The sequence below is a fragment of the Ambystoma mexicanum genome, chromosome 7p, assembly GCF_040938575.1.
Source record: "Ambystoma mexicanum isolate Mex_15411 chromosome 7p, UKY_AmexF1_1, whole genome shotgun sequence".
Lineage (NCBI taxonomy): Eukaryota > Metazoa > Chordata > Amphibia > Caudata > Ambystomatidae > Ambystoma > Ambystoma mexicanum.
The window spans coordinates 632,250,493-632,273,614 of NC_090939.1; the positions used below are offsets into that span (position 1 = coordinate 632,250,493).

The following is a 23,122-nucleotide window of genomic DNA, read 5'->3' on the forward strand; positions in this document are numbered from 1 at the left end:
TATGTGTTCAGTCTTTAGTGTCCTCCTTTTTTAGCTATTAATCATAGTGTCTTATGGTTTGTAGTGGCTCTCCGATCTTCCTTTTTTTGGAAGATAGGAGAAAGAAACTGAGGGCTATGCTGGAGAAGACACCAATTGGCCTTTAGGGGAGATATAACTCATAATCACCCCACTAAAATAATGCTAATTTAGTTTGTTTGACATAGACCCTCATTGCAATCTAGTTCAACAGTCAGCCTAGATAGGTAGTGATCCAGGCCGGAATCACTGCCTGCATAGTCTGACCAACAGAACCTGCACTTCAAATCATAAAGTGTATTTTGTTTTATTTTGTTTAAAATGTGTTTTATCTGTTGCATGTGATTATGTGATGTTTTGTCGTACATAATTTCAAGGTACAGGGAATATTCAATTTTCAATTCCAAAAATTGGTGGTGTGCCTTCAGGGGCCGGGACTTCAAGTTTTGAATGTTTTACGGGTTAAATGGAGGATGTTCTATCATACATTGATCTGGAACGCAAGTTTGCTGTTAGAAGCCCCTTTCCATTGAATAGACGTTATGTACTGACCTTATTTAGGGAATTATCAAGCCTCAAATGTATAACAACCAAGGGCTTAGCCTGAATAAAATTCACTGACAGTGCCAGAGCTGATCTTGTTAGGTTGGGATCCTATTGAGACCTGGTAAAGAGCCTGGTTATGAGAGAATCATTAAGTCTGGAACCGCTTCGCTATTAAATAACCGACAACGTAGTTCCCCTTAATTTGGTCCTAGACATGGAATTACCATCGCCAAACCATCTGTCTACTGTGTGCGATCCTCTGGTTGTGACTGTAAATTCAGCATCAGTGAATGGTCATGAGGGTACAATTTGTACATCAGAGAAGCACACAGTGTCCTATGACTGGGTTCAGATTTTGAGTGCATTGCACACAAAAGCTTACACGGTGCAAGGAAATAGGTGAAATGAACAAATAACTCTGGGAACATGGAACACACAAGGCTATAAGCACTTGACATCAGATTATGATATTTGGTCAACAATGGATATAATCTGTTTACAAGAAACAGGGTTCACTGATACTCCAATCCTGGATGTTTTTTTTTTTTTTATATATGTCAAGCTGGCACGTAGGGGTGCAAAAGGGTGCCCTTATGCGGGGTTGCTATGTGCAGTGCATCTTTCAAGGGGTATCTCAATCACAAATTTAGACATAGGATATAGTAAAATTTTAAAACGTGGTTGTAGAGCCTCCTGAGTGGGCACCTTCCCATAGAATAGGTTATTTGGCTGTGTTCGTTCTCGGTAGAGGTGCTCCCAGAAATTTGTGTGCATTTTTAGGATTTTTGGGTTTCACCCTTAGTAACCCAGGGTAATCCAGATGCGGCCCCCTTGCTCACTGTGCTTCGAGAGGCACAGCTCCACCTCACTGATGATGCGCGACAAGGCCAACACAAGTATACATACTGTACAATCGAACATGACACGACCTCTCACGTCTTTCTGCATTCAGGAAACAGTGGGCTCATGTATTTATGGACAGACATTGCACATATGTACGTTTAAATCTTAAACTTTTCATATTGATTCAAAATAATAAAACTCCAACTTTAAGAAACAAATGACTGTGGGAAGAGCGTGCCTTGCTCTTTCTGCAGGAAGCAGCGCGCCTTTGGTGCTCCATGGAGAAACAGCAGGTAGAAAGAAATGCTTGTTTCCAATTATGTGACAACCCAAGACTTGATTCGTTGTCTAAGTCTTTGTTTGCGCTTTAATGACTTGAATCTGTTTTTTAGATTCCTGTTTATTCCGGGGCCGCGGCTTCCTTACTGGGCAATCCTGTAGAGGGCGCTCTCTTTCATGGAAAAGACGGGTTGGGAGACAGTCCGGATCCCGAGGCGCCAGGCCTGGATCGCTTGCAGAAAGAGCATGCTGTGGAGGCCATGCTGAGGATTGCCGATGCACGAGCCGGTGAGGTGAGAAAGGGCGGGAGACTCACATATTTTAATACTTTTGGGTACATTTTTTTATTCTCTTTTATACATAAAGATATAATTTATTATACTGCAGCCAATTATTTTGTACAGGTCATGCAATGCTTGAAAAGTGTATATAATTGAACTGCATTTGTTTAAAACCTGTTAGGAAATTAAATGCATTAGCGATTGAAGGAAACAAAATGTGTTGGGTATTTTTATGTTGCATTTATTCGGCATGAAGTGTTATTTAAAATATCTATATATAGACCCCAACATTATTTGATTAAACACCTGTTGCATAGTGCCTCTCCTGGGAGCATGGTAACTCCCAGGACGTTTCATGGGTCACGTGGCCGTAGCCACGTGACCAACATAATAAAAGGACTGAGCCGTTTCCGGCTCGGCAGTCACACCATGCTTTGACTCCGGTGTGGTTTCTTTCGTAGGCCCAGGGACCGGGCCCACCACGAGGCCGGTGCCCCTGCAGGGCAACAACGGCTCCTGCTGAAGAATGGCCATGTGATCATGGCAGGTTGAGGACAACCCCGGCCTGGGTGCCCCCAGAGCCGGGGCCGTCATGTGCTGGGTGACCACAGCTCGGTGTGGGCTCCAGTGACCTGGAGCGCTGCGGGGTGCCCCCCCCCGGCATTATCGGCGGCGTGATCGCCACACAGCGGGACCTGTTGGGTGATCTCGACCTGAGTGTCTGGGGCTGCCTGGTGACTCGGAGCAGCCCCCAACAATGGCGACGAGGAGCCTCTGAGGAGGCGAGGAACACACGTGCGCGGCGGATGGCCGCGTGGTGGGCGTTGCGGCAGCTGCGGCATCTGAGGTTTCGGCTGCCCACCCCTGAGATACCCCCACCTCTCCATCATGGGGGAAGAATGTAGACCGCTGCGGAGGGGGATGAGACGCTACCCCCTTGAAGATAGAGTGATCTGTGGCGTCGGCCGCAGAAGAGGTGGCTCTGCCCCTCCCCCACCCGCAGGCCGCGGGCATGAAGAGCGGCATACATCGCCGTAAGGAAAGCAATGATGTGGGCCCAATTCCAACTGGGCCCGCAAACGGAACAAGACTAGTGCTACCTCCCCGTCCCTGCTGTGAGGAGGAAGATGTGGCTTTGTGCCGCAACGAAGGAAAGGCGGGCTGGTGCCCGTGAAGGAGGAGACTCCGAGCGGCTGCCCCCCCCGCCTGCAGGAAGCAAGCGGCATCCGCCGCATGGGGAGGGCTTGGTCGCTGCCCTAAAATGCCCCCACCCCACCGTTGTGTGGAAAGAAGCGAGAGGGGGAGTCGCTCCCCCACCCGTGTGCATAAGTGGTTGGCGGCGTCGGCCGCACTGGGAAGGCGGCGGTGGCCGCATTAGCTGCCTCCTCCCCTATCAGATGGGGGACTGCCCGCGGCCTCGGCCGCAGTAAACAGGAAGGCGGCGTATCCCTGCCTGTGGAAAAGAACTGCGCTGGCCCCTACCAGACCTGGGCCCATCCGGTGGTGAGTGCTGGAGTGCTCCGTCTCGGAGCAGTGAAGGAAGGTGGGGTGGTGGCCGTTCCACAAAAGAAAAAACTGCCCGACCCGTGCCGCACTGAATGGGCGTTCCCCCTCCCCCATGGAGAGGGAGATGTTCGGTGTTGCGGCCCGCGAGGGGGAGGAGGGGCGCAGCTTTCTCCCCCGAAGATGTGTAGTGGCTGCCGCCGCAGTGACAAGGTGAGCTGCCCCTCCCCCACCCGCGGGCCGCAAAGGTGAAGAGCGACGGCTAGTTCCGCATCAACAAACATGTGGACAATGGGGAGATGCGGCCTCCAAGGGACAAAGAAAGGGGCACAATGATCACTCTGCCTCGCTACCATACTGCAGGGACCCACCCTTAATATAGAGGTGATGGGTGGGACAGCTTTTTGTCAGTGTTTATGCGCTGGGCGCCCTCCCATCCCGGCTGCGGATCGGTCACCTTGCCACCAGTGTTTTTCCTGTCATCTGCCCCACGAGGGAGGGGAAGGGCAAGAAGCGGCCTGCCGCCAGGATGCCATCACAGGCACCCCAGACCATGGACCTCGCCAGTATGGCCCCTGGTTTCCCCATGTGCAGTGGGGTCGGCCCCGGAACAGTGCAATAATCGGGCTACAACCGGCATCCAGTCTCAAGTTCATCCACCTACAGACTAGGCCGATGTGGCCTCTGGTGTCCCCAGGTGTGGCTTTGCCAGCCCTCGTTTTGACTTTTGATAGTGTCCAAGGGGAACACTAGTAAAGACCCTAACTGGTCTCCTGCAGCTCCATCAGTGCAGAAGATGAGCATCATTATCGACGCCCCCGTGAAGTCTGAGAGCCGGCCAACACTACCCTGCGTGGAATGGCCCAGCGGGTGGACAATGTTATGTGGTGTACCTTCGTACACATAGAATGCTTCATGTGGTGCCAGTGGCTCGCACTGGTGGTTTGTGTGTTAGTTGAACCACTCACCCAGGTTAATAAAGTGGTGAACAGTTAATAGAGTGGTTATTGGAGCAGTAGTGTAGTGGCATAAGTTTTGTTTGTTGTTATTAAAAGAAATGGAGTGGTGTTGCGTAGTGCCTCTCCTGGGAGCATGGTAGCTCCCAGGATGTTGTCATGGGTCACGTGGCCGTAGCCACGTGACCAACATAATAAAAGGACTGAGCCGTTTCCGGCTCGGCAGTCACACCATGCTTCGACTCCAGTGTGGTTTCTTTCTGTGTGCCTGCCTGGCGCAACACCGCGTGGTGTAGGCCCAGGGACTGGGCCCACCACGAGGCCGGTGCCCCTGCAGGGCAATGCCGGCTCCTGCTGAAGAATGGCCATGTGATCATGGCAGGTTGGCGACGACCCCGGCCTGGGTTCCCCCAGAGCCGGGGCCGTCGTGTGCTGGGTGACCCCAGCTTGGTGTGGGCTCCAGTGACCTGGAGCGCCGCGGGGTGACCCCCACGGCATTATCGGCGGCGTGATCGCCGCACAGCGGGACCTGTCGGGTGATCCCTACCTGAGTGTCTGGGGCTGCCCGGTGACCCAGAGCAGCCCCCAATAATGCCCATCCAATTTAGTCAGAAGATTTTATTCATTATTGATGATCTTCCTACACCGACTGCGAAGGGACTTGGAACATGTCGTATCTGCAAATCACCCAGTGTCCTTGAAACTGCTCAGCATGTCTTGACATCTTGTAAGTCATTGCCTCTGATGGACGTGAATAGATTAGCCCGGTGAGTGTGTAATTGTGAAGCAATTTGTTGTGATGACTTTTGGCATTTTGGCTTGACTTTTAACTCTGGAGACTTAGCATTGCTGATTGCTCTCTTTGGTATTTGGAAGGACATAGAAGCGAAACTAACGATTGAAACAGTAGCCCAAACGTTTGCACTTACTATGAATTAACAATGTCATCTAGTGCGACGTTATAAGAAGACACTGTTATGATCCTTAACAATTTGATTTTTATGATTTTATGAATTTGAACGTGCTAAAGTGTATTTATTCTATTTGTACAGTATTGTAGAAAGGACTCATGTTTTTATTGTGCATATTCTGTTGTCTGTTTACATGTGGAAAGTTCTGTGGAATTAATATATTATATTAAATTAAAAAGAATGATGTGGTATTTTATTGTCTGTGTAAAGGAAAGTTGTTGCAAGGAAAAGTGAGAAATCTAACAGGGGCATGCATTCTAGCAGAAGCGGAGGCACTGAGAAAGTAGGTTGCATCTCCTATTGTGTGTTATGTATTTTGAGGTGACATTTAGCTATTAATTAGTACCGGCAGAGGGATCAACAGATCTCCTCAGACCAGCCGCATACAATACGCATGTCGGTGTGGAAGGTTCAAGACTCGCAAAATACACATACTAATTACAGCACTCTGTGTTGAAGTCCCTGATTCATCTATTCGGAATAGCAACCCGATTTAATCATACGTATCCATCAGGAAGTACTCTTGGGTTCAACAGGTGGTTTCCCCTGTCGTGGTTTGAGATGAATAGCTAACTTGGTTTACTCTGAGTCCCGGGAGGATAGCTCAGCGGCAGCGTGCTCGCCTATAGAAGCTATATGACACAGAGCAACACAGGTTCGATCGCGCTTAGAAACCTCTGGGTTATAAATAACCTATCATGTCATATCATATCACTAAAGAAGGTTGCCAGCAGTAATGCACAGCTTGTTGCCTGAAACCTGCCTTGATGAACCGGGTGGTTGGCTACTTTGGCAGTGACCTGGGGTGAAAATGACTACTTTTAATTCTCCATGAGGTTATGGGCCCATAGAGGACAAGGTACTCTTTGGCTTGATGTGGAATAGGGATAACAGTAATAAGAGAATGATGATGCACAGAGTGAGTCTATAAAACAAGCGTGGCAGCTGGCTGCACTTGTGTGACTGCTGGCTCATCACCCCCTTACACCTGCTGGCTCCTGGTACCTCCGTCCTCCTACATTTTGGGACAGACATGTCTTGCCCAGCTCACGGTTTCCTACAATAATTTTTCAAATTCCCTTTTGCCACTCTTTGTCCTGCTACTCGGTCTTTCAAGCTGAAAAACCAGTCGAAACACGCATATTTTCATAACGGAAGCCTTCATCCAGAATACAGTTTTTTTTCTGGCTTTGTGTGAGATGTCGCAGAACTCTCAGTAGAGTAGACATCAATCACGTCAGACCTCAAATGCAGAAATCTGTTCTGCCATCTAACAGTCGTTAAGAAACGGAGTCCTCTCATGCAGACAGGCCAGTGGGTTTTGGTCACTTTTTTGACCGTGATATCCCAGGTAAACCTGATGGTTCAATTATCACGGAGAGACAGGGTGGTGATTTGTGGCTTTCGTTGACATACCCCAACAATCCTGTGATGGCTACAGGTATCTTTCTGTGACCTCATGCTCACAAGTTGGAATTCTGGCTGGTACCCTCAGCCCTTCATCCTTCTGAGGTCAATAAAACCATTACAGAGGTTTATTGATTCCAAACTCAATGATAGTCAATCTGTAGAGACAGGTTTTCCTGTGGTGATGAGCACGCGTTTTACAAAAACGCGTTATGTCTACTACTCTTCCCCAATGCCATCAGATATCCTAGTCCTACTGTCAAACCCGCTGGGTCTGTGCCCCATTTGGAGAAGGAAAAATCTGGTTCAGCATGACCCCAACTCCATGTATACTTGTTTACCCGCTAGTACTATCTAAGCTAATCCAAATGGTGAACCCATTTAATCCTTAGCGCTCTCGGTGTTACTTGGAAAATAAGTCCCCAACAAAGGGAACTTGTGTCCCCTGCACACTACCTATAGCCAAAGAAGCCAAACTCGTATAATCTGTCCAGAGACAAAATGTTACTAGGCGCGAGTTATATTTGCCAAAACGTACATGAGTATATTCGTAAATAGTTATTGCAATTTTTCCCTCCATAAAGAAGCAACAGTATTCTTCAGAAATAATTATTTTTAAATATAAAACCCAACGCGTTTCGAGAGTTGATCTCTTCATCTAGGGTAGTATTCATTCCAAATTCTGGAAATAATCAAAATAGCACCCATATAAGTATTTTCATGTAATACACCAAATCATCAGAGTTGGAACATATATAATGAAGTAAGTTAATTAAGGAGATATCATGAGTTTGAAACTGTACTGCATAAGTTCCTTGGTTCAAAGGGCAACAATGTAATTAAGATAAAGGGTGGTCTCGGATGATCAGTGTGCAATAAGCCCACTGTTCCTAGTGATATAAAATAATGCTCCATTTGGATTTCATAGTGGTATAGAGCAATTCAGAAAAATGTGCAAGAGATGTGAAAAACACAAGATATAATGAGTTCAAACAATCTCACCTCCTCCTGTTCTGTGGCGTCCCTAAAGTGAAGCTCATGTGATCTGAAAATGTTCCAGCCAGGAGCCGCTTTACGTCCTGTAGCCTATAAGTATGGATTATTATGTAAATAACTGCTATCTGGTAATGTTAGGATTCTCTGATATCTACACATATACAGATATCTGTGTGTCTGTCAAGCTCTTACACTCACCTCTCTTCCGGTTCACTTCAAGCAAAAGTGAATGAGAGCAGTGTAACGAAGGTCCGTCCAAATTAAGTTCCCCTTAAGTTTTGCAGGCCTAGAGATATGAGTGACCATGTCAGTTATACTAAACAAGATCACATAAAGACCTCCAATGAATTTCGGCCAAGTATTGTGCCGGTAAATAAGAAGTATTTACCTCGCATGAGGTGTGTTAGATGAGAGTGTCTTCTAAGGTGATGGCAATCTATTAGCTGGAACCATCTCCAAAATTATGTATACGTTACCCCCATACAACCCTAGAGATAGAGGAAAGCAGATTCAGAATGATGATAAACTAAGGAAACCCTCTGGGGGAACGTTCTCGGTTTTAGCTCATGGCAGGTTCCACAGATGGCCTTTCACAAATAGGCTTTGTCCAGGAGCACCTTCACAGAATTTGACATTGATGCCATTATGGACTGAATTGCCTATCTATTTAATGATTTGCCAGATCCAGAAATGGCATCCTTTTCTAATCCCATCCTGGTGGCACCCATGTGAGCCATGAGTCCAAGGTTAGCACAGCCAGCTCTGGGATAGGCTATTCCATCCAGATAACATGTGTTAAACACTTTGTTTCAACTTTTGGCAGGCAAAGCGATACTTTGTAGATGTTGTCAGGTCCATAGTGTCTACGGGAGCAGCATTAATGACTCCCAATATGCCCACCGTCTGATGCTCCTTCCCACGTTCCTTATCAAGTATCTCTTATTCACAAGAAAACCCATAAGGGCTAACCTCTTCATCACCTCAAACAATAAAAAGACTTGCTTATCAAGAATTCTGCAGTAGCTTAACATAATCCCTGAAGTGTTGCATAACTACCAAGTGCCCTATCTGCTGTCTATACTGATTACCAGAGAATTCCAACTGCTATCCATATAAAGTCAGAGGATCCCTGAATGGCTTGTGAAGACCTGCTCTCCTTGTAATCATTGCAATCTTATGCGTATGTGTACCATAGTGAGTTTCTCCCACTTATGACTCTCGGTAACTGACCCTAAAATGGCTATTAATCGCTCTTTGCTGTACTGACGCTCTAATGGCATTGATTTTTGACAAGGTTTTTTTTTTAAACGATTTTTATTATTTTAAACAAACAACACACCAAACATTACAACCATTTTGGACGATCATGATCAATAATAAAACATTACATTATTCAATGTTATCCTCCGTCCTCCCCCCTCCATCCCCAAAAACTCGAGCCGTCGTGTCCGTGCCATCTACTTGAGCATCTTCAGGTATCTCAGTTATCGTCAACTCATCCCCGTCTTCCGATTCATGATTGACCTGGTAGGGGTTTGCCATAGAGGTCACCAGTTGTCTCCAGGCTATCAGGGGGCCTGCTTCTTCCTCACCCCCCCTAGTAACTGCTTCATACCAGGCTGCAGTTTCTGCTTCTGCCCATTTCAAGAGGTCTGCCCACCACGTCTCCACTCTAGGCCGGCGGGCCGCTTTCCAGCACATTGCTATTCTGCACTTGCCCAAGATATAGGCCAGGTCTTTCATCTTGCTAATATGTTTTAGATTCCGTGGCCTAGGGAAACCCCCAAGCATACATGCCCAAGCCGACCCTACATCAAGCACCACCCCCCAATTGGCCATTCTCGTCTTTATCTCCACCCAGAATCTCTTAAACTCCGGGCAAGCCGAGAACATATGCAACAGCCCAGCCTCCTCCTCCCTGCACCTGGGGCATTTCTGTATAGCCGAGCCACCAAACCTAGCTATTCTTCCGGGGGTGACATATAGCTGGATCTGCTGGAGTCTCGCGTTCCGGGACACCTTCTTATGGTACCTTTGGGCTCTATCCCACTGTCCCTCTGTCATGGGTCCGCCTACCTCCTCCTCCCAGTCAAGCATCAGTTGGAGCAGCTCCTTCCCCGCCTTCGCACTCAAGAGCTCATATATCCGAGATATTTCATGCCCGCCCTCCGAGACATCATAAATCATTTCTAGGGTGGCATCGGGTTCTTCCGCAAGAACCGTTTCAGGCCACCTTTCCCTCACCCGTTTCACGATCCTGGTGTAAGTGATATATTGGCCCCTATGCACACCTGTCTCCTCCTGTAACCTCTGGAATTCCAAAACCTCCCCCTACTGCCATATGTCACCAAGGGTGGCTAGGCCCACCGATTCCCAGTATCTGCGGACCCCTTTGAACAGTTGAGAGTCTCCCCCACATAGCGCCACCAGCGGGACCTGCTGAGAGAGCGGGTCTGGGTCACCCACCGTCTTCCATGCCCTGCGCCAGACCTCCCAGCCCAACACCAGCAGTCTCCCCATCTTCGCCACTTTTGTTTTATGCAGCCACACTGTCTCCTTTAGGAAGTAGGGGGAGGAGTCACCCCGCAAAAGCCTAGCTTCCGCAGAGTCCTCTGCGGACAACCACCGAGCCACATATAATAGCTGTCCTGCCAAGTAATATAGTTCAAAATTCTGCAGGTTTATGCCCCCCTTATCACACGAGTTCTGGAGTTTCCACAGGGCCACCCTATTCCTAGAGTTGTGCCATATGAATCCCCTGCACAGGCCATGAAGTCTAACAAAAAAGCTTCTGGGGATCAGGTACGGGACATTTAGGAAAAAGTGCAAGAGTCTGGGCAAAACCACCATTTTGAGCAGCGCTGCTCTTCCCATCATGGCAAGGGGTAGTCTGGACCAAAACACCGTACTATTTTTGATACCTTCAATTGCTTTCTCCGTATTGTGTTTGTGCTCTAGCTCTATCTTGTGGTATATGTTTATGCCCATATATCTGAATGTCTCGGTCTGCCAGGGTATCTGGAGAATGGGCAGTTTTTCCAGTGGGATACTCTTATACCTCCTCAAGGGGAACACACTAGACTTCCCAGGGTTTACCAATATGCCCGAGAGGGTGGCATAGCGATCCATCACCTCCAGTACATATTGCAGGTTCTCCTCCGGGAAGCGCAGATAGAGGAGCATGTCATCTGCGTACAGTGATATCAGGTGTGTGCCTCCCGTCGTACGGATCCCCACCTCTTCATATTGTTGCCTAAGGCAAATTGCCAGCGGCTCCAATGCAAGTATATATAGCATGGGCGACCAGGGGCATCCCCGTCTGGTCCCCCTGCTAAGTTGCCATTTGTCTGAAATTACAGTTCCTGTTTTGACCCTTGCAATCGGGGAGCTATATGACATCTTGACCCATCTAATGTATCCCGGTCCCATCCCGTACCCTTTCAGTGTCTTCATCAACCATGGCCACCTCACCGAATCAAAGGCTTTCACCGCATCCAGCGACACGATGGGTAACTCCCCCGGGTCTTTCTCAGTTTGATCAATAATATGGTGTAGCCTCCTTTGGTTGTCTGTGATGTTTCTGCCGGGAACATAGCCTGTTTGGTCTGGGTGTATCAACTTGTCAATTACTCGCTTGAGTCTGTTGGCAAGCACTGCTGTGAGTATTTTGCTATCTTGATTAAGCATAGATAAGGGCCTATAAGACCTGCACTCCCCCCTCCGGCTTGCCCTGTTTCAGGAGCGGGATGATCACCACCTCTCGGAGGGACTCGGGCAGTTCCCCCCGCTCATAGGTCTCGTTGAACATGGCCAGCAGCGGCTGGAGTAGTTCCTGCCTATATGCTTTATAGAATTCGCTGGGTAGTCCATCCGACCCGGGCGCTTTACATTTGGGCAGGTGTTGGATCACCGCCTCCAGTTCGTCTGAGGTGATAGGGGCCTCCAGATCTGTGCGTTCTGGGTCATCCAAGGTGGGCAGCCCTATATCTTCTATTGTTTCCAGTATTTCTTGACCCATATCTCCTACATCCTCATACAATCGTTTATAATACATGAGGAACTGCTCGTTTACTCCCTCCTGGGTGTTACGAATCTCACCATTCGCGTCTCTGACCTCTCTAATCACCGGCCGGGGTGTCTTATTTTTGTATAGCCAGGCCAGTAGTCTGCCCAGTTTGTCTCCCCCTGCATGTTGCCTCTCTGTATATTTTTTATAATTTAGTTTGCATAATCTGTCCCAGAGTTCGCTACTAGTTTTTTGTAAGTCTCTTATCTTAGCGCTGTCCTCTCGCCCTCCAGCTCTCTTTCAGTTCCCTGCAGTTCCCATTCAATACCCCCTTGGAGCCCTTTGGATTTTGATATGGCTACCCCAGGCACCACCACCTTAAATGCCTCCCATACTGTTCCCATGGATCGTACACTGCCCGTGTTAATGTCGAAATATTCTTCGATGGCCTCCCTCAAATCCTCTCGGAATCCCGAGTCCGGTAGGGCCTCAGCTCTGAGTCTCCATGTCTGGATTCACGCCCTAGGGGGTTGATGTCGCCACTCCAGGACCAAAGGTGAATGGTCCGAAAGTACCCTGGCTTTATATTCTGTGCCCACCATTTCTCCCGCTATCTCAGCAGCGGCAAACACATAGTCCAGCCTGGTATGCAGGTCATGTGGCGCTGCGTAGTGCGAGTATTGCCTGTCCGTTGGGTGCAACCGTCTCCACACATCTTCAAGTCGGAGGTCTGTCAACAGTGTCCCCAACGCTTTAGCTGCTGGCGTAGGTTTTGCTAACTTGCTATCTGACCTGTCTATCCCGGGGTTCAGGGTGCAATTGAAATCACCACCCCACATTATGGCACCACCCAACAGGGGGCTAATTTTACTATATAAGGACCTAAAATATGCTGCTGTATCATGGTTAGGGGCATACAGATTTATGATGTTCACCTCTCTGTTCTCCAGGAGTCCCGCCACCACCACCATTCTGCCCTCCGGGCCTGTCGTCGATCTGAGCAGCTGAAACGGCACATGCTGTGCCTCCCATGTAACCACCCCTCTTGCATATGCCGAATATGTGACGCCTATGACGCTGCCCTTCCATTTTCTCCTAACCACCTCCAACTTCTCCTTGGTGAGGTGGGTTTCCTGCAGCAAAGCTATATCAATCCTCATCCTCTTTAGATACATCATTACTTTATTACGTTTTAGGTAACTGTTGAGGCCCCGCACATTCCAGGTCACAACTCTGAGGTTACCCGATGCCATTGACTTGATGTTCTCCCCCCCTCCTCTTCCCATGTCGTTCCCGATGGCTCGTTTTCCGGCTCTCAACCCTCCCAACTTCAACAACTCCCCCCCTCCTCCCCAACTATGCCCCACCGCCCACAACTCTGTCCCTCCCCCCACCCTGCCCTTCCCCAACAAATGCCCAGCTCCATCCCTGGATCTCAGGCCCACCTGCGTCTGGTCCTGTCTCGTGGTATCGAGGACTAGGACCCCGCGGGGCGTCACCAAGCTAATAGTGACCTAACTAAGCACAAAGCAATGGGGGTTCAAGAATCATCTCCCGGGAGCTCCCACTACCATAAATTGAGTTACGCAGTCCAAACGGATCTGGCAAGCATATACTTTCCCAGAAGCACATTCTCTGAGAGCGTAACCCAATACTATATTCTAGTCCCAGTGCCTTGCGCTATGTCGCCCTGGGCAATACAGCGGCCTTCTACTTATCTTCTTTGGCTTCTGTCTGGATACCTGACTCCTGGGGGCGGCTCAGCATATCCAGCCACTCCATGGGGTCCTCCGGCATTTTGAAAAACAAAGTTTTGTTCCTATGGAAGACTTTCAGCTTGGCCGGGTAAAGCAGCATATATCTGTGGCCCGTTTCCCTCAATCTTCTTTTCACCGCTCTGAAGTTCATTGTACTGCGTTGTACCTGCAAGGTGTAGTCCGGGTATGCAGTGATTTTTGCGGGCCCCCTTTCGATCGTTCCGCCCTTCCGGAAAACTTAGAGTATTTTCTCCCGATTCCGGTAATTCAGAATCTTTGCGATCAATGGCCGGGGGGGAGCTCCTGGGGGTGGCCTCCTCGCCAAAGCCCTGTGCGCCCTCTCCACGGCAAAACCCTGGGTCAGTGCCCCTCCAGTTATTTCCTGCAGCAGCATGGTCTCCACGTATTCCGTCGGGTTCAGCCCCTCCATCCCTTCTGGCAAACCCACGATGCGGATGTTATTGCGTCTGGTGCGTCCTTCTACTTCCTCCGCTCTGTTCTCCAGGTTGCCCACTCGCTTTACGAGGGCGTGGATTTCGGATCTGTGGGCGGCGCTTTCCGCTGTGTTTGGGGCCATCTCTCTTTCAAGGTTTTCGGGGCGCTCTGCAAGCGTTCTCACATCTTGTCTTAACAAGTTCACGTCTTCCTGGACCTCTCCGACCTTAAGTTCCAGTGCCCCTTTTAGCTCACTCATGGCCAGGCCCAGCTTTGTCTCCCAGGCAACTTTCAGGTCCGCAATTGCTGCCAGCACCTCCTAGATCGTGCCCGGGGCTTCTTCCGCCACCACAGTGGCTTTGTTCTTGTTACTGGCCCCCTCCGCCCCTGGAGGTGTCTTGGCGTAAGCCTCCAGCGTGGGCTGCTTACTTTTCGGTCTCACAGTTTTATTAGACATCGTGCTGCTTCACCTTGGTGTGGGCAAGCGCAGAGGCCTCTAGTATGCTGGTCCACGTGATGCCGGGGTTTTTCCTGAGGTTTGGGGCCCACCTCGACCGCGCCGAGGAGATGCGCCTACAGCTTGCTGTGCACCTGGAATGCGCCGTGGCCCTTCGCGTGCTTGCTGCAGCTCAACAGTGTTCCCCAGGCCCCTTCTGTATGTCCCTCAGTCGCCAGTGTCAGGTGTTCCTCTTAGTGTCAGTGTGGCTCTCCCAGCTTTGTGTTGCCACTACGTGTGTATGTAAGATGCCTCCATCAGTAACTGCTCATTCCTGGGGACCAATCCAGGCGGTCCTGTGATCTGCCGCTCTATTCTATTTATTATCCCTAGGGCGAGCCCTCTTCCACCTGCACTTTATAATGTAGCTGCAGGTGTTATGTCCGGGTGGGGGCTGTTGCCCACAATCACGACCTGGGGCAGGTGTGCGTGCCTGCCCTCTGTCTGGGCGCTCCGCTGTGGGCCAGCTGGGCACCTCCCTGCAAGTGCCTTCGAGGCATAAGCAATCCAGGGGGGGTTCTCCCCTCTAGGCCCCTCTGTGCCTCCGCTGCCCAGCCATCCAGGACATTTGACAAGGTTAAATCTGTCTCTCTGAGATGCACTCTGAGGGTTTTTTGTTCCTCAATGATTCTATGCAGCCACGCTCTTCAGGGCCTTTCTAGTGCAGTCCTCATGCTCTTTCACTTCATAGTATAATGATTAGTCAATCACACTGTGCCAAACTCTTCATGTCCACACTAAGCCTTCAATGAAGAAGGGAAGGCCACTTAAGTCCTGCAGTGCACTCTCACCACACATACACAGCACAGACCCCAGTTTGTCAATGCAGACAGTTTAGCCATGATTGCCTCTGACATCACTTAGTGTCTCCAGAGTATTCATACTGGCCTTCTCTGCTTTACTGATTCTTTCAATAATGAGGGCAATGTCCAGGGCGGCACTCGTATTTATTGAGCTGAACCCATCATAGCTGCCCACCATGCAGTCATAGCAAGTGCAGTTTCCAAGGATATTATAATGTCGTGGCTTCATCTACTTTCCCTGAACAAACTTGAAGGAGATTGGCACACCAGACCCTGTCACCTGAAGAGCACTGAAACTCTTCTGTCCTCTACCTCTAACCCTTACTGAGCATTTGCTCTTCCAGCACTGGCACTATCTCTGTTTGCCTCAGGATGGAATAAGACTAACCCCACACTTAACCATGGTGGCCCTTGGATAGTATTGAGAACATTGCCTTTGAGGTGTAAACCGTGGCGATAACCGAGGTGGCCATGATGCAGGTGTGGGCATACAGGGACCTCCGATCCAACCATAAGATTGTATAATGCCTGGTCAAGTTTATCTTTGGCATCCCAGCTGAAAAAGAAAACAGTGTATTTGGAACACATGAAGGAAAGAAAGCAGACCGCTCTCTGCTGAATACGCCTTGCACTTGGGTATGTTGAGACAGCCTTCATTTGTGCAATACATTGTGTATGCTTTGTGTGGAGGAATTTCAACCAAATTCCCTTTTTATTTTGTAATCTTTCCCCTGTATACAAACTACTAGCGAAGCACAGACCCAGTGGAGCCAGAGGCAGAAGTCAGCATAAAGAACAATTCGGCCATATACCCTAACGTGACAGACAAGAAAGAGATGTTTCAAACATGGCCATAAGAGCAGGAATTTAAGTGCACTTTTAGAAGGAATCCCTCGTAATACAGAAAACACATCTCAATTGTCTCATACTGAAAGCCTGGAAGAGAGGACCTCCGCCACACTAATACATGATGCAGAGAATATGCTAATTTAGAACAAAACAATTGCGAAGACAAGGACAACAGAGATTTCTGGTTTTGTATAGCAGCCATGTGACCCATCTGCGGGTTGTTGAGTGAAAGGAAACACATAGTTTAGAAGCACCATGTTGAATTGGGGTATAAATAATTCGAACATGTAGAAGGAAGCCATTTGACATTGGAACATGGATTTGTTTAAACATGCAGAATATAATTGACACAAAAGCATAATATGTCTTTCTCATGTCGACAAAGTAGACAATTTTCCTGTACCGCTGCACTTTCCTGGAAGTGCGCAGTTCAGAGGGAATGGAAAGGTGGCATTAAGCTTTTCACTTCCAGGGAGATAAACCTCAGAGCCCATGTCAGAAGGCAAAACAGGCCACAATGTTCGTATCATATCAAGGAGGCACAAGAATGATCTATTTGTAAAGACCTCTGATGACTAATTATTGGGCTTACACATTGAAACCAGTTGTCGTTATTACACCAATTCTTCCACAAAGCTGGTTCAGGCCCAATCAGTTGGAAAAAGGAGAGATACCGGTGCCTAGACGCAGTAAAAACTTGAAAGAACAAGTCACTAGGAATGATGTGATGCTCAGACCTCGATCTACAACGATCCTAACTCAGCTATGGGGTCTCCCAAAAATTGTGGGTCATCATCCATGTGGGCAGTGCGTATATTGCAAGTACACAGCAAAGAGCATAGAAGTAGACATAGGTTTGAAATTCAAATGGCAACAAAAATCACATACCAATTGCAACTCAACCGTGGTAGTTTATGCTATTTGGTGCCCATGTGAGAAAATCTACATTGGTAAAATGAACCGGAAAGTGAAACTCCGCATTGATGAACATAAAAGCTGCATAAAAAACCGGACTAAAAACGCACCCATGGTTGAGCACTGGATAGGACATCAGCACACATTGGAAGACCTGAAATGGACAATACTTTATAAACCGACACCCAGTATGGACATCAACAGGGACAAAACGATTCTCTTAAAGAAAGAACAACTTATTTTCTTAACCAACAGCTGCAGGACTGGCCTCGATGAGAAATTGGATTGGTACCTGTAACCTTTATCCACATGCAAAATGAAATGTAATCTAATATAACAAACATAATAGACTCACGAGCATTGCGCGTGGCTAGGTAGCTGTTTCTAGAATGGGGGTCGCTCCATTAGTTGCGATGGTAACACAGACGAACATCGACATAAGAAACAAATGAAGGGCTGCATATAACCACGAACAATCAACTGTATGTATCAGCTTGACGTATGCTCCAATCACAAGACACGCGAGCGCCTCCAATCACAAGATACGCGAGACGTTCAGAGACACGTCTATTTCCGCATATAAGTCATGTGATTGACTCAACACTCCAGCAACGGCACTGCGAGCACGGACGGAGAACTACTGGAGGAAACGTATAACGCGGTAAGATTAACAAACTTGGGTATAAGATATTCGAACACCATATTCCTTAGTCCTCCCTGCTGGTTGGACATGGACATCCGCTTACGATAAATAGAATGCCGTATTTGACGAGCAACAGCAGCTGTTCATTTCTTTCTTTTTGTTCACGTGCCGCGACTTTGGTCTGGTTCTTTCACGTATTAATTCGAGCCTCATTAGGTTCTGAATAGTGCTTGCGTTTACCAATTGTGGTTTTTCTTTTACGCCGCGGGGCCATTCCAACGCATTTGTGCTTTCACTCTTAACAGGACATGAACCGGCATCTGAAGCACCTTAAAAGCCATAAGACACTTAACCAGATTCCGGTCCACAGTACACGGATAGAGTGACAAGCACTCCAATACGAGATAAAAGGGCAGTGTACTGATTCATCCATTGTGCACCCTTTAATGCATAAGGAGTGGTAAGCAGTTCATTCCACTACTGAATGCTTATATCTGAACCATACCCAGTATGCAGTGACATGGATGCGTTTCGCTTTGCTCCCCCTTGTTTTTCTGATGTAGAATAGTCAGCGGTGTTCTGCACAACTCCTAACTGCAGCCACACGGTATTGAAGACCAACTAACACGGACGATTCCTTTTGAATTTCCTCGTGAATTTTCATCATTAACGTAAGTGATGATTCTTACATCAAGCTTTCAGCACACAGATGTACAATTGTATCCTGACGAGTTTCCTATTCACCTAATCTCTTTTAATTCAACACACTGAGCAATTTACTCCACCATTCTTGCACAGTGTTGCCACCACGGAACTGCTGGTGCCTCAACTTTACTCCCTTGAGTACTTCCATCCACACTGAGTGCCACCGCTTTCTTTTAGACCACTAAAGTGATGTACCGATCAGTTAAGGAAGGTACATCATATGTTGACCAGTAGTCTTAAACTAGGTCGACCTCTAATGTTCATTCCTTTCTATTCTGTAGAGAATTAATAAACAGGGCATTACTCATGTTTACCTTGATTTGTTCCCTTTTCAGGTATGGAGTCCCTCCCTTGCTGTTGAGTCTCAAACGATTCTTGGACCATTCACAGGACGAGAAATGTTTGGACTATCAATCCACATGAATATGTGCCTTAAGCCAATGTATTTGTTATTTGGCTTTCTACTTAATTTTTCTTGGTTGACCCTGCAATAATCAAATTGTGGTTGCTACTAGAAGAATTGTACCCTAACTAAATCAACAGTGGGTTACTTTTGGATTTGGTAGACGGCCCTGAAGAATTTCTGTTTACTTTGCTTACACACACGTTCAGAAAGAAACATGTTGGGAAAGTGATGAATGAATGAGTATGTCTGAATTTGAATTAGTATGAATGTAGTGCGTGATTAAGTTGATTTTGGTGACCCTTGCACAACACTACCCCGGAGCGACCCCAATCTCGATTCACTCCTGGTTTTTCACACTGTCTATTATTATTTGGTATCTGTTGTGAATATTTTGCATTTTTTCTGTTTATTCTGCTGTTTTACCTCCAAATGTGAAGGGGTACATGTTATTAGCACTTGCACTTTATACCAGTTGCCTGGTTATTGAAGTTTTTATTGTTGACTGTGAACAAACTCCAGGTTTTAATGATGAGAAAACTAATAAATGATATATATTTTTGTAAACTTGTTTGGAATCGGAGTAGTAACTGGTGATTGATGCTGCAAGCTTTGGGACACTAATTGAAAAGGGAACAGAGCAAGCCCCTTTGCTCTGTTTTGATTGTGTTTCTAGGCTTTGCCTAAAACATGTTTTGAGGATGTGCTAAGTAGAGGGCTCATAATCCTCTTACCTCTCCAAAGGTGTTTTTTTGTCCAATCAGTTGCTTCCCAGAAAAAGAACTTCCAGTGTTTCGGGGGCATTCCAAATATGTACAGTGGACATGGTCAATATTCAGAAGAGAAAGCAGCAACCATATCTAGGGAATTATTCTCTTTGTCCGACCTTCATTGCAAATGGAGCAGGTTTAAGCCCTCCCATCCCCCATTTGTCAGAAAACGTTTGGCACTGGTAGCTCTCAGACTTCTATTAAAATTCCCAGCATGACGAGTGATCAGTGGGAAAACTGAGATAATAGAAAAAGTTGGAAGACAGAGGCTAAAAGAGAAAGTAGCCTAAGTAGTGTTGAGAGAGCGGAGACCCCACTAGGGGGTTGAGAACTCAAACCCCAGAAAGAGGTCCCTTATCTTCTTCCTGAATCAGGCTGGAAGAGGTCTGACCTACTAAGAACATTTGAAGGACTTTGTTGAAACCCGAACCAAACCATAGGGCCAAAGGCCTACAGACATTTATTTCTCTATATACCACGAACAGGACCCCTTGGAGAAATGAACGACGCTGGAACTGTTAAGCGGGCAAAGGGCCTGTTAAGCGGGCAAAGGGCCTCGAATTACAACCTGACATTCAGTTGGTAAATGAAGGAAGGGAGCTTAAAGGAAATACAGATCCTTGCGCTGGTCTGGTTAACAAATCTATAATGCCTCCTGCTGCCGTTCCGGAGTTCTTGCGGGACACAGCTCCCAAAGTCCCATGGGGTAGGATAGGGAACAAAGTGTGCTGGAGCCCCAGTGATCTTGGCGCTGGATGTAGTTGTTTTCACTCATTTCAGTGGTGCCTCCATAGTGGGCAATTCTGGAAACTGTTTGGTGCACATAGTCTTAATTTTAATGGGCAAATGATTGCCAAGGTGTTGAGAGCACCAATGTTGCCATTTACATAAGAAAAAAGCAAACACGTGTTTCGACCATTGGGTCACTATCAAGGCTGTGATGTTGTGTGAGAGTGCTAAGTGGTGATCTGGTGAGTTGCCGTAAATTGTCATGTCATGATTAAAAGCATAGTAGGCATTGACGTTATACATTTCAAAGTCACATGCGTACATACAGTTGTCATAGAAAAGTGGTGTTTGGTGAGTGTGGGGTGACATATATATACATCTGCATGTACACAGTTCTCCAGCATGGGGTCTGGCATGGATTCACATGCTCATGAATATTCCCCGTCGTCAGGCTGGGAATCCTCGGTATAGAAAAAATCAGTATCAGTTTCGTTTCTGATCTGTCTTTCTCAGTAGTAACCAATCACTGGTCTCTGGGTCATACTGCCCCCAGCCAATGACTGCCCTCTCCCTAAGCCCCGCCCCTGGCAGCCATCCTCAGATTTTTACAGCACGTTCAAGTGTTGGGAGTCCTCGTGCTTAGCTCTCAAGCTTTTGCTGCGTTTTTGTGCTTTTTTCAGGAGATTTTCTCATTTTTTCGGTTAAATAGAGCCTCAAGCTCTACCGTTTCTACTTCCGATCAAAGGGGATCCGTTTCGGAGTTTCTACGCCCCTCAAGGGTGAAGATTTCATCGAGTTATGCTTTTGGAGGATTCCAGAAGTTCCGAGGCCTACCCCGGACATGGCCCAGGAGAAAGGGAGCTCGACGCCCGGGAAGCTGTTCAGGACCTGCCCTGGATGCCAGCTTCAGAACGTTTTCAAGGAGGACGAGCATTCGTTATGCCTCTACTGTCTCCATGAGGACAAGACGCACAAGGAAAAGGACTGCGCGTTTTGTGGGAACATGTCGGAGTGGACCATGAAGGATCGCCACCTCCGCCAACTGGCTGGAAGGTAAGAGCCCGCCAGGGGAGAAGAAGAAAAAGAAGTCCGAGCAGTCTTCTAAGTCCTGTGAGGGTGCTCTGGCGACGGGGGCCCAACAAAAGGCTAAGCACCGCGAGTCCGCGGGCACCGGGAGCGCCGAACGGTCGGGCTCCTTGGCTGCCAGGCAGGGCGCATCCTCCCCGGCGCCATCGACCACGAGCCAATGCTCTGGCTCGGGTAAGAGGAAGTCCGAGAACCCGGCGAAGCTTCTGGAGAGGCCCCGGTCGATCTCGAAGATTCCGGCAGAGGGGGAGCGAGGCACGGACCCTCCCCCCAAGGTGAAGGCCCCAGGCGTACAGAAGGTGACGTTGGCCTTAATTCACCCTGCTAAGACCTCGATTGAGGATTTCGCCGCGGCCGTGGCTCAGCCTGTGAAGGCTACACCAGTGGAGGCGCCCTCAAGTACCAGAGTCTCCCTACCACCGCGGAGGGAGTCGTCTTTCAGGCCCATCGAGAAGACCCCCACGAAGTCCTCGTTGGAAAGGGTGGGGGAGGGGTTGGTGGCCGTCGTGGATACGGACACGACCTCTGAAGAGGAGATCATCCAAGTCGTGGAGGAGGCCCAGCCCATCGGGAGGGATCCCGACGAGGGCGACGACGAGGGCGACGGTGATGCAGACGAGGCTCCTCAAGAGCCCTCGCTCCCGTCGTTTCCGGTGCCGCAGGACACCTCGGCGGCCATTTTGTCAGCCATCCAGTCCTTATGCTCGAAGATAAGGTCTAGGTTGCCCCTTCCCCCGACGGAGGTACCTGAGCCAGACCCAACGGGGGAACCGGAGCCAGGACCTTCGGAGAGCCCACCACTTAAGAGGAGGAGGACGCATACTAGGCCTCCTCTCCCGCCTCTGCTGCCTTCTCTGCCTCCCCCCGGTCCACTACCCACGGGGATGATACAGGCATGGATACGACTATGACGGGTACGGATGACGACGGGGGCGACGACGGGACGTGTCCCCGTCGCCCCCTGCCTGGGCGTCCCCGCCCGACGAGATTGGATCCTTCCATGCTATGATTTCCAGGGCATCCGAGCTCTTCCAGCTCTGCCCCGAAGAAAAGAAGAAGGAAGGGTTCCTTTACCAATGGCGCATGGCTAAAAGGAAGACGGTCCTCGCCGTACCGCTTCTTGATGACATCTGGGATGCGAGGCTCGCCCTCCTCAAGAACCCTGCCACGGCTCCTGCGAAGAGGGACCAGTACGAGAAGAAGTACTGGGTCCCTGACGCTGCCCCCTTGTGCCTTAGGGTGCAACCTACCCCGGATTCGGTCGTTTCGGCAGCGGCCAAGAAGAAAGCGGTGGGGGCATCGGCCTCAACTTCAACCTCCCCGCCGGACGGCGAGGGTAGGAAGCTGGATGCGATGGGACGACGGGTCATCTCATCTGCAGCGATGACCATCAAGGCGGCCAACGCCCTGGCCATCGTAGCCCGCTACGACAGGGAGTTATGGTTCAAGATCGCCCCTCTGTTGGATTTCCTTCCGGACGCCAAGAGGACTGAGGCCCTGAAAATCTTACAGGAAGGTGAGATTGCCTCGGACCACGCCATTACGGTGGCTACGGACATCGCCGACACCGGTTTCCGTCAGTTGGGCAACAGCGTTTGCCTGAGACGACGAGGATGGCTCAAGGCGACGGATTTCCGCCAGGACGTACAGACCAAGGTTTTGGACATGCCCTTCGATGGGAACAACCTTTTTGGCAAGGCGCTTGATGAGTCCCTTCAGGCGATC

General features: G+C 48.7%; 1 protein-coding gene across 2 annotated transcripts in view; it reads left to right on the forward strand.

Moving 5' to 3' along the window:
- LOC138526210 (pyrimidine-specific ribonucleoside hydrolase RihA-like) overlaps window positions 1–23,122 on the forward strand; it is a 517,957-nt gene that overhangs the window by 320,529 nt on the left and 174,306 nt on the right. Inside the window, exon 3 of one of the 2 annotated variants that reach the window (XM_069636677.1) lies at window positions 1,800–1,979. The exons of the other annotated variant lie outside the window; for it this stretch is intronic. Within the exon in view, the coding sequence (XP_069492778.1) occupies window positions 1,800–1,979 (180 nt within the window). The remainder of the gene's footprint in view (window positions 1–1,799; window positions 1,980–23,122) is intronic. 2 annotated transcript variants of the gene reach the window in all.